At 40.5% G+C, this 10,795-nt stretch overlaps 2 protein-coding genes across 3 annotated transcripts; both read left to right on the forward strand.

Annotated features, from left to right (window-relative positions):
- The first annotated feature begins 489 nt into the window (after window positions 1-489).
- ttc22 (tetratricopeptide repeat domain 22) lies at window positions 490-6,036 on the forward strand. Its single transcript, XM_084011042.1, has 8 exons — window positions 490-875; window positions 1,501-1,801; window positions 2,233-2,288; window positions 2,368-2,483; window positions 3,138-3,256; window positions 4,158-4,319; window positions 4,628-4,780; window positions 4,860-6,036. Exons 1-8 carry the CDS (start codon window positions 613-615, stop codon window positions 5,394-5,396), a joined length of 1,707 nt encoding a protein of 568 aa, XP_083867168.1. The 5' UTR covers window positions 490-612; the 3' UTR covers window positions 5,397-6,036.
- A 1,734-nt stretch (window positions 6,037-7,770) lies between these two features.
- Window positions 7,771-10,498, forward strand: LOC311014537 (cornifelin homolog A-like). Of its 2 annotated transcripts, none has more exons than XM_084011192.1 (4): window positions 7,771-7,828; window positions 9,428-9,502; window positions 9,629-9,816; window positions 9,893-10,498. In XM_084011192.1, exons 2-4 carry the CDS (start codon window positions 9,439-9,441, stop codon window positions 10,073-10,075), a joined length of 435 nt encoding a protein of 144 aa, XP_083867318.1. In that variant the 5' UTR covers window positions 7,771-7,828; window positions 9,428-9,438; the 3' UTR covers window positions 10,076-10,498. The 2 variants fall into 2 exon arrangements, with proteins under 2 accessions (XP_083867318.1, XP_083867317.1); XM_084011191.1 differs by having other exon boundaries at window positions 7,773-7,828; window positions 9,401-9,502.
- The last annotated feature ends 297 nt before the right edge of the window (window positions 10,499-10,795 follow it).

Consider the following 10,795-nt stretch of genomic DNA (forward strand, 5'->3'; position numbering starts at 1 on the left):
ACTCTGCGGTTTGAGAACACGTTATGAATCTGACGTAGACTTGTCTTTGGAACTTTCTTAAGAACAAGTTTTAAGAAAAAACTTGGATGAGGTTGTTTCCTTCGGTGAGGATTCCCACTGATCCTGATGGTTCACATTCTTCGGTTTTCTACAGCTGACACAGAGGGGCCCAACTGAAACATTCTCCAAAACAAAACATCAAACTCAAGACGTACGTAATACCAGCCTGTCAGATGGTGCTTCAGATAAAGCGCCAACTAATAAAAACAAGACAAATGTGAAGAGATGACGATTATGATTTGTATATTTATGGATTTTGAATAAAAAAGGCTGATTTGATACAAAAAAGTGCAGTAGAAATATGTATCTCTGGTTAAATACTACCCTTACACTAACTATTCCACTCCCTAGTCACTCCCAAGACTGACCTGTTCAACCTGTCTGCACGGTGAGTTGGTGGTTGAATCCTGTCACAGTCGATTGAACTGTCAGCTGAGAAGGACAAGGTATTTTGTTACGCAGGATCTTGGCTCACACTATACCAAAATACTTTTTTTATTGCATTTTCGTCTATTTTAAATAGCAGGTAGAGAGAAGGAGGTGCAGCAGGCCATGGCGGAAAACAGCGAAGAGGATATAGAGTCCCTCATAGAGGACTTGGACTACATCCCCGGCCACTTCCACCTGGACCTCAACCTCAACTGTGAACCTGTTGGGCCTGCGAAGCTGAGACTCAGAGACACGTACCTAAAACAGGAGAGCCTGCGGGGCGAGCTAGAGGCTGAAGCAGGATATCTACAATACGCTGTCCGAAATCTGCTGGGTCTGCTGGCTTTTCACCTGGAACACTTTGAGACAGCTGAGGAAATATTCAGGTGATGATTCACTGTTATGGTGCTGCATGGTGTAGTAGTAGTAGTAGTAGTTGTAGTAACGGTAGCAGCAGCAGTAGTAGCAGCAGTAGCAGTAATAGTAGTAGTCCTCCTCTTGTTTGCTTGGGTTCTCTCCGGGTTCTCTCCAGGATATCTCCGGGTTCTCTCTGGGTTCTCCGGCTTCCTCCCACATTTCAAAGACATGCATATTAGGTTGACTGATGACTCTAAATCGCTGTCTGTCAGCCCTGTGACAGACTTATGACCCTAAATAGGATAAGTGGTTACAGATAATGAACGTATGGATGTTCATAATAATAATGAGCACTAAAAAGTATGTCTGAGGCTGATGGGAATGTTGTTTAGTCGGAAATGTTTTGTGATTAAACATTTTTTTAATCACTTAACTTATCTCAATTCATCTGAGGGGGAAATTCACCTGATAGTTGTCAAGACCTGATGGTCCTGAGAGCGGGACACGTATGTAGAGGATCAACATCATTTTCGAATTGTTATGGCAATCCAACGTTGATTTTCATAAAATAAAAAATGAAATATGAAACATTTTTAAATAACTTCCAGAGTTGAAGGGGATATTTTTTTTAACCTTTAATCTTTGCCTTTTCAGAAGCATTTGTAAAGAAGATCCTGGTAACCTCAATGCCTGGGCCAACCTGGGCTACGTGTACGACAAGCTGCAGAGGGAGCTGGATGCAGGGGAGTGTGTGGACAAAGTGTCCCAGCTCATGGGGTTAGACACTGGAGAGGCCTGTAAACAAGAGTCTATGATCCTGGCGGCTCGCTGCCTGGCTGAGCAGGCGTACGTTTATCCCTACGACGTGGAGTTGTACAGCGAGGACGACCTGAGAGAAAGACTGACGGCAGCATTGACCCTTTACAACAGAGCGCTGGACTATGGGGGTCAGCTGGTGAGATTGTCTGTTTAACATGGCTGTTGTTTTCTGTGATGGATTTAAAGTAGAAGAACTTTCCAGTAATTTAAGTATAGTTAAGGATTACTATTTATTTATTTTAAATGTAAGGAGGAGCACTGAATCATTGGTCATGTTTTCTATACATTTGTTGGTATGTTTAATGAAGTTAGAAGATGTGGCTCTGCTCAGAAGGTTTATGAATATGAAACTGGGCTCACAATGACATGGATAAAACACTAATATTCCCTGAAATCAAGACATCCAATTTTATCTTTCAAAACACAAATCAGGAGAGCCTTAAGCGTGCTTATTTTTATTAAAGACAAGTGCAATAGTGTTCAGTTGGAATAGCAATTAAACAATGCTGCAGGGCATGTGAAAGTGTCACTTTATGTCTGTTAGTAAAGAGTATTGTTGTTTTTCAGATACCAAGAGAGGAAAAACGGAGCTGGTATTTTAAAATGGCAACTATCTATATAAGGTACAAAAACAAAACCATCAAAAGGTAACCACTACGTCGCTTAATGTGTAATCTGTATTAAGTGATTTCCTCTCTGCAGACTGGAAGACATAGTAAAGACCAAAAAGGACTCTGAATACTCCAGACTATCTCACTACAATAAGGGACTGAAGCTTCTGAAGGAAACACTGGAATCAGAGAGAACACAACACAAAGGTAAACATGGGAGAGTAAATATGAGAAACTGTAGCTCTGCTGGTGATGTTTGGTTAAAGCCATTCGATCCTCTGCGCCTTCTATAGTTCATAATGTAAATTGCAATCCTTACAAAGGGCAATTGATGTAAGATGTTGTTACATACATTAGTAACAACCATTTATTGATCTAGTCCAGAGGTCTTCAACGTTTTTCAGGCCAAGGACCCCCTGGTGGAGGGACCCCCTATTATATATCGTATAAAATTGTGTTGCTTATTAAACCTGGCCAATAATCATGTGTAGTCCAGCCTATAAGGCCATGTATAAAGGTACTTTGTAATGATGTATGTATACAATGCTAAGCCATTAAAATAATAATTGTTGACAGATTCATATATATGGGACATATTGTAATTCTATATTGGCCTTTCTACATCACAATTTCACATTTACACAACAATTAACATTTATATTTACTTATTAGATGTTGTTTTAATGTTAATGTATACTTTTTGACATATTTTAATAAAAATTTTGGGGACCTCCTGCTGTAACTCTGCGGACCCCCTAGAGGTCCCGGGCCCGACATTTAATATATCTGATAAAGAGGGAGACAACGGATGCTTTATGTAGAACACTGATAAAAACTCCCCACTGTGATTTCTCCCCTCAGCTCTTGCCTGGTGTTATGTTGGCATCATGTTGGAGAGGAAGGATGAGTTCTCCACTGTTCCCATGTCCATACATGACTGTGGCTACTCCGCCTCTGATCCTCTATCGTGCTATGGGACTGTAAGTTAACCCACACACTGAAACCTATCACCAAATATTGTGCAAGAACAAGTGGGACAAGTTATCTCTCCCCTTGTGTTAAGTCCTGCTTAAATTCCTGTCAGTGTTCTGCTGCAGGCAGCTTATTTCAGTTGAACGTTCAGTTGCTAGTAGCAACCAATGCTGGGCCAGCGTGGACGCCTCCGTCTTAGAGTCAAACATCTTGTATTTAGGGATATTATGGGTTTTAAGTCAGATGCCAAACATGAGCTGTAGGATATTACACAGTGTATCTGACAGCTTTGGAAGAGATGTGTGCCAGTGAAGGACATGGAGACCACACCGCAGGTTCACTGGCTCCTTTTTTTAAACTTTTCTTTGTGCCAGTGAATGTTACAGCAATAGAACAGCATTTTGTTCCATTTTAGATTATCATCTTAGCTCTAGTTTCACAATATTTACGACGTTAACTTCTGGAGCACAGACCAACGTTAGGGTGAGCAGGCAGAGGGAGAATGGAGATGCAGGATGTCTGATCAGAATACAAGATTAGCTGTGGACAGACAGAGGTGCACACTCACTCTTGGACACATGGAAACAAACCCACACATGATTCTCCTGGTGGAGAAATGTACAAGTAGAAATGTTTCAATCCATATGAATAAACTAAAGTGACTTTAGCTTTTTGTTTATGTTATTTGTGAAATTTAGTATTTGGTGTGTGTTGATGTGATTTAAAACAAATACATTTCCCATATAATATCACATATTTTCTAACCTCTCTCATCAAATAAGTGTCCTTCCCACGTTTAGGACATTTGAATGATTGACTCCCTGCAGTATCTATTCTGACCACCTGCGTTAATAATGAAGTCAAGCGACTTCATTCAATATATTTACATTTCTATGTCTGTGTCCTCAGGCCATAAACATGGCCAGCGACGATGCATTCACCCTGAACCTTCTGGCAAAGGTCTTCTTTCTGTTGGGCAAACATGAGATGGCCACAGGGATCTGCAATATGGCCCTAAATGTGCTCCCAGACCCAGAGCTCAACTGGCAGGCCTACTGCACCCGTGCCAAGGTACTGCAGCCGATCAAGTCCATGCCAGAACCAAGCTGGCAAATCTCAGTCAATTACCATGTGAAATCCCTTTTATGCTTGGTAATTTGCATATGTTTAAAATGGCTGAAAGATAACATATCTGTTCTATTTGATCTAATTGTGTAGCTGCTGTGACGTATAAACAGTTATTAGTGCACTGTAGGTTTTTTTATTCAATAAATACAGTAAAAGTGAACCTTTAAAATCTACATAAAGTGATGATTTTGATACATTTGATGAAATGTAATGTGTTTAGTACAAGCATTTTATTTATGTTTTCCTTTCAGATCAATATGATGCTCTATGTCAGGGACCTTGAGAAAGTTAAACACGGTCACGGTGGAATCCCAGACCGACAGAATCTAACTGAGGCCAGAAAAGACTTGGACAAGGTCCTGACTGTACGTCAATGTCTGCGGACTCACCTGCAGATGGCACAGGTAAAGACAAACGAATAATGAGCCAGGTATGTGGATCTCTACAGCAGCGGGGTTTTCAGATTCACTCTTCTTCCCTCAGGTGTACTACTACATGGGTGTAGATGCCCTCCAGGAGAGTCTTTTGGTGGATGAGATGGCAGTGAACAGTGCGCTGGTCAGCCTGTCCCATGCCCTGCAGTTTGAGCTGGGCGACAGCCTGCCGGACCTCCACATGCTCCGGGGACGCTGCCTCCTGCTGAAGGGTGAGGAGCAGAACGCTGCGGACTGCTTCAAACTGGCAGTGGAGTTAGAGAGGCCGGGGAACACGGACGCCGCAGCCCTGCGCTGCCTCCTACAGGCCCTTTTGACTCTCTTCATGCAGGCAGGCCCGGACCCAAGCCTGGCCATCACCCAGCTGGAGCTGTGGGTGCAAAAGGCAGAGGAGCGGTACCCAGAGGACGTTGTGAAGTCCGAGCTGAGGTGCCTTTACAGAACTCATACGGCCGAGGTCACAGAGTTATCCAGGGCTCTGATCAGGACGGGAAGACTGGACCTGGTGAGGAGGCTACTGGAAACAGTGGTGCCTAAACAACTGGTTAAGAAGAGACCAAAGGCTACTTTTTTCTCCTTTACATGAAGCAAATATGTGACTTTAATAGACATACAGGCACATGACCTCAGCAGAACTGGCCAGACTCCCTGTGGCATTCCACAGATAAAAATGCACATCAGAATTAAGCTCTCTTTACTGTCAGTGTTTATGTTTCTAAGTTAAGTTTTTTCCACTATTTAGTTCAGGAAAGATGGATCTACAGTGTTACAGCACAGAAGGATGTTCCTTTTCAAGCTTTGCAATGGAAAATATGTTAAAATATTGGCCTTTCTACAGTGGCCCTACAAATGAGGACAGTCTCATTGCCGCAGAGTAATATTTAAATCATGCCACACTACCTCTTTTGAGTGGGATAGTTCAATGCTCTACCACAAGTTAGGAATGATGGGGGTAAACACCGTTAAGATGTTGCCTGGTTTATGAAAATGTATGAAAATATAAATTCAATTTAAAAACTGGAATAATTGAATACAGGGTTCCAGGCTCGTCACTAAATGGTTTGCGTGCGGATGTGCTTTGGCCCTCACAGTCGCCAGATCTCAGCAGCAACTGCCAAGGTAACAACAAGGCCTCTAGCTTAATGATGCGTAATGAAGCTTTAATGATGGGATGTCTCTCTCTGAACAATAAAACAAATACCGTGACAGCTGGGTTCTTTTGCAGGGTTTCTTGGGCTTTATTTATATTTCTACACTCACATTTGATATTAATGAAAGATATCTCTACATTGTTACAATACATTCTTGACACTGTGTATGTTCGGATTCAGGTGCGACATAGCTCTTCAATATGCAGTTTTTTTTTAGGATTGCCATGAGACAGAAATAAAGAATCAAGGTATGGCACCAGTAAAACAGTGATTTCATATGTCGTGTAGAATTAAAGCCCCATCTACTGTACAGTTACCACAAAATTGAAGTGAAATAATTAAAAATACATTCCTGTGCAGTCTCAGGAGCATGTTTAAGCAGGTGGGACTTCACATACATGGCCTAAACCTTCATGGGCCCTCCCCATCGACTGTAAATCTAATACACACATTATCAGTTATATAATTTTTGTAACTGGCATGTTTTACCCTTCTCTGGTTTCATAAAATAGCAAACTCACTCATGTGGTCTGGCATTAGTTTGCACTTGAATATTCAGAGAACAATACAGTACTAAGTGGCATGCACCATTATTATTTTATACTCACCAACTTGAGGACACATAAACCTCAAACACAAATATTTTCAGGCTTACAGACACAAGGGATGGTGCAATATCAAACAGCATCAGTTTAAAAAAACAAAAGTAAGCTGAATTGTAAAAAAGGAAGATATAACTAAATTCCCAATATGTCACATAGGAAATGTAATATTGATGTAATACTGATACAGCAGATAAGTGTCTTGTCAATTTCAGTGCAACTAGTGAATGAAAGTGAGCATATTTGGACTGGCGAGGAACGGCGGGGGGATCTGACGAACACAAGCAGCAGAGCGGTACCTTTGCTGCATCTGGACTCCATCTGGACTCTGGACCCAAGCTGCTAACAAAGTTAGCTTCCATTTCAAGGTAAACGTTAGCTAAGTAATCTTAGTAGTTAATTTCATTGGACGGATCTGTCAATGACAAGGTAGGCATGTCCTATACCTATGGTCTATTTTATTGTTAATGGGGAAATAATTGATGAATTTAACATTTTGTAAAGTGACAGACTGTAAATATGAATTTACCCAAATAACTGTATATTGTATGTTTTTATTCTGTATTTATTCCAGCAAAATGAGGAAACAGTGTCTGTAAAACAAAAAGACAAATAGGCTTTAGAGAAATGCTTCTTTCTAAAGTATATTCTTTCTACAGAGTATGATGCTGTAATCCTAAAACTCTATGTATATCTTTTTATCAGTATGAGATTCTGAAGATAAAGACTAAAAAAAAGTAAAATAAGTAAAAAGGCAAATAATATTTTTTGGGGGGGCTTGGGAACAATTTAGGGTAGCTCCAGCCCCTCTAAATAGGCCTAACAACGTTACTGGTTGTGAGCTTCTTGCAAGCTTTTTTGTTGCATGTCAAATTTGCTGTATGTTTTGATGATGTATAATATGTTGTTGTTGTTTTTTTTTTAATGAACAGACTTTTAAAACTCACTGGCGATTTTGAGGTTCAGGGCGTCACATTTGCATTTAATAAAAATATACCCATGAAAATCATGTGCAGTTGTCCACTCTCTTAAAAAATAGCTTGGTGTCCGACTGGTTTGCCACACCTTTTACATGTGACCTGCATACAATGTAATGGGCATACTAGTGCACACTCATTGTTGTTTTTTTACATCTCTATTTGCACATAGGTTCCGGTTCTGCAGCATTGTTGTGCTTACTTTCTCAATATGGATCGAGTGCCACTCCTCATGCAAGGTGTATTCTTTCGCAGCTTTCCAAGGTGGCAACAAGGCTTTCTAATCGGGTAAGATTTCTAAATTTGCTGATAAGTAATCTTTATTGTGAAAGTGAAATAAAAGCTTCATCTGACAGGCTGGTAGCTCACAAGAAGGGGTGGTTTACGAAAAGCAAGTTTATTTTCAAGTTGTTTTCTAATACAGCCACATGCATCAGTTTTAGACAAATTTTCCCCAAAACAGGCAGTTGTTTATTGAAGACAACGGGTTAATGTTAGGATGAGTAGCTGTGCGACTTCACAGCTACTTACTAGTAGTATATGTATTTACTATATATACTGAAATATGAAAAACACAATGAACGAGGTATGTGCTTGGATTATAATGCAGGGAATTTACAACAAGAAATTGTGATTTTTATCCTCGCGACTTCTACTGGGTCTATGGCTGTGGACAAAAAAAAATTGAATTGGGGTCACTGACTCGTGTACAACCACATAATCACACGAGTCACACACCTTGAAGGGTGTAGCGACAACCTGCTGAGGAGTTTTCTCTGGTGTCTTCCTCTGTTGTCAGCGTCCGGATTTTGATTGACTATATGGGGGGGGGGGGGTCTTGTGTCTGTCCATGTGACGTATTATATGTATTTTTATGTGGCAGCCTTTTGACATTGGGACGAATAAACAAATCTTGAATACTATATGCAGTAGGCTACTTTCATTATATTGTAATTAAATATTACTGGTAAAAAACATTAGACAACGTCTGTGATTGTAATATTTATGCAGATTTCTTAAACCTATAAGCATCTTTATGTTTCAACACATTGTCGTTACATGTCTTTATGACCGTGTCCCAATTATGGTCCCAAATTTCTTCAGATCATGAAATTTTGAGGATGAAATTAAAAAAAAAACTTTTCTGTTATGTGCTTCACACAATTATTGTATCCAGGTTTTCTTGCTATGCACTGATTTATGTGTGTTGACAGTAGGGTTGTCACGATACCAGAATTTCAGTAGTCGATACCAATACCTGTGAATTTCCACGATTCTCGATACTAATTCGATACCACAATTTAAAAAAAAACAACAACAGGACCCATGTACTTTTAAATTCACTAATTTATTGAAAACTGCTTCAAACTGTCAAGTATTTAACACCACTGTGCTTTAAGATCTTTTTGCAAAGAATTTAAATTGCAGTACCAGCTGCCAACAGACCTATAGCCATCCAGTATAAAAACAAACAATACTGTGCTTATAAGGCACTTTTTGCATGTCGGCTTGTTTGAATCAAGAATTGCTCCGGATTCATCCGCCTCGAATGCAAAATATTTCCACACGCGACTCTTCGCACCTGTCTTGTCGACGAGACGTGTTGTGCTTTCGCTCCCACCTGCTGAAGCCATTTTTTTTCGAAGACGGCAAGTTTTCTTCTTCAGCGCCGCTTACTGCTCTGTGCTGCTCACACGCGTATACTGCCCCTGTCTGTTCTGCCAAGAATCGACACGGCTCGCCGAGTGAAAAGTTGTATATTCGGTTCTGACGATACCAGAAAAAAGCAAGTATCGAATAATTTTTTTCGTGTCGAATTGGTACCAAAGTATCGGTTCTTGTGACAACCCTAGTTGACAGGTTACTTGTTCTCCATCTGTGATAAAGTTCAGGAGCCAATGGCGTATCCCCTGACAGACTGGAACTCGGGCCTCTTCGACTGTTGTGATGACTTCAGTTCCTGTAAGAATCCACACTTTCAATCGTGTTTATTCAAATGATGTCATATTTTTCTCATTGTGTGTGTCTTTCTTCAGTCACATAAAGACACTTAGACTATCAATACATTTGTATTTGTATTTTGTTTAGGCTGCTATGGTTTCTGGTGCTGCCCTTGCCTGGCCTGCACCGTTTCAGGGAAATTTGGGGAGAACCGTTGTCTCCCGATATGCGACATATGCAGCCCCGCCATAACCGCAGCCTGTGGACTACCTCTGTGTGTGCCTCCTGCAGCCTTGGCTCTACGGGTTGGCATTCGACACAGATACGCCATCAAGGTACAACACGTGTTAAACGATTGTCTGCTTAATGTATGGAAGTAAATACTGACGGGAATGCAATCATACTCCACAGGGTTCTCTCTGTAAGGATATTGCCAGTTCCTGTTTCTGTGAATGGTGCTCCTGGTGTCAGATGCATCGCGAGTTAAAATATCGCAAGAAAAACCAGACAGTCATTGTCAACGTGCAGCCTCCTCCAGTGATGATGGCTCCAGTGATGATGGCTCCAGCAGGCGTCATGGTTAATTCCTACTGAGCCTTGTGTCTTCATATTGATCTGCTCTGTCTTAGCTCATATTAACTATCTTTGGTCTGACTAAGTTGTGCTCGTTCACTGTAAATTCAAATTATTATTGGTTAGGTGTGGGCGGTGTTGGTGAGGATACAGTGGACCTTATTTTTTAGAATGATATACAAAAATAATTTTTGAATTGTCCCATAATGCTAATCAATGCTAATAATGATAATCATGGCATGCTATGGTGGAAGTTGATCGATATGATCACGTTATCGCTCTTTTTTAAAGACCAACGATGTATCTTGCTAAAAAGCATGAGAGCAGAGCATCGGCCTCCGTTTCCCAAACATTACAAAAAGACTTACTTGTCTGTTGGGGCTTTAGATTTACTTGTATGTTGAAGAAATAAAAACACAGCATTGTTTCATGAAATGTACCAAATGTGTCTCCGGTGAGGATTTTTAAACCTGAGTACATTAGTTATACTATGTGTAGGTTTTTATTGGAAGTATTGTTATTATCTGCAGCATTTATCACATACATATTTAAAAATGCCATCCTTTATAAATTATTCTTTTTTGAAAACCACATAAAATTAATGGATTATTTATATGATTAAAGCAACATCCCCTACAGGTTGGAAGCGGGATTGTCCATTACTGCAGTCGTACATAATTTAGCCTACCGTCGCACGCACGTTATTTGTTTGTATGCAGAACCGCCTCTGGAAACGATGAA

This window comes from Eutrigla gurnardus (assembly GCF_963514095.1).
Source record: "Eutrigla gurnardus genome assembly, chromosome: 6".
In the NCBI taxonomy this organism is placed as follows: domain Eukaryota; kingdom Metazoa; phylum Chordata; class Actinopteri; order Perciformes; family Triglidae; genus Eutrigla; species Eutrigla gurnardus.

What these genes read in the sequence shown, in the direction of transcription:
- LOC311014537 (XM_084011192.1), top strand. Translation starts at nt 9,439, where the DNA reads ATGGCGTATCCCCTGACAGACTGGAACTCGGGCCTCTTCGACTGTTGT. An exon ending in TTGTGATGACTTCAGTTCCT is followed by an intron (nt 9,503 to 9,628) that starts GTAAGAATCCAC and finishes TATTTTGTTTAG; the next exon opens with GCTGCTATGGTTTCTGGTGC. An exon ending in GACACAGATACGCCATCAAG is followed by an intron (nt 9,817 to 9,892) that starts GTACAACACGTG and finishes CATACTCCACAG; the next exon opens with GGTTCTCTCTGTAAGGATAT.
- ttc22 (XM_084011042.1), top strand. Translation starts at nt 613, where the DNA reads ATGGCGGAAAACAGCGAAGAGGATATAGAGTCCCTCATAGAGGACTTG. An exon ending in TGGACTATGGGGGTCAGCTG is followed by an intron (nt 1,802 to 2,232) that starts GTGAGATTGTCT and finishes GTTGTTTTTCAG; the next exon opens with ATACCAAGAGAGGAAAAACG. An exon ending in AGAGAGAACACAACACAAAG is followed by an intron (nt 2,484 to 3,137) that starts GTAAACATGGGA and finishes TTCTCCCCTCAG; the next exon opens with CTCTTGCCTGGTGTTATGTT.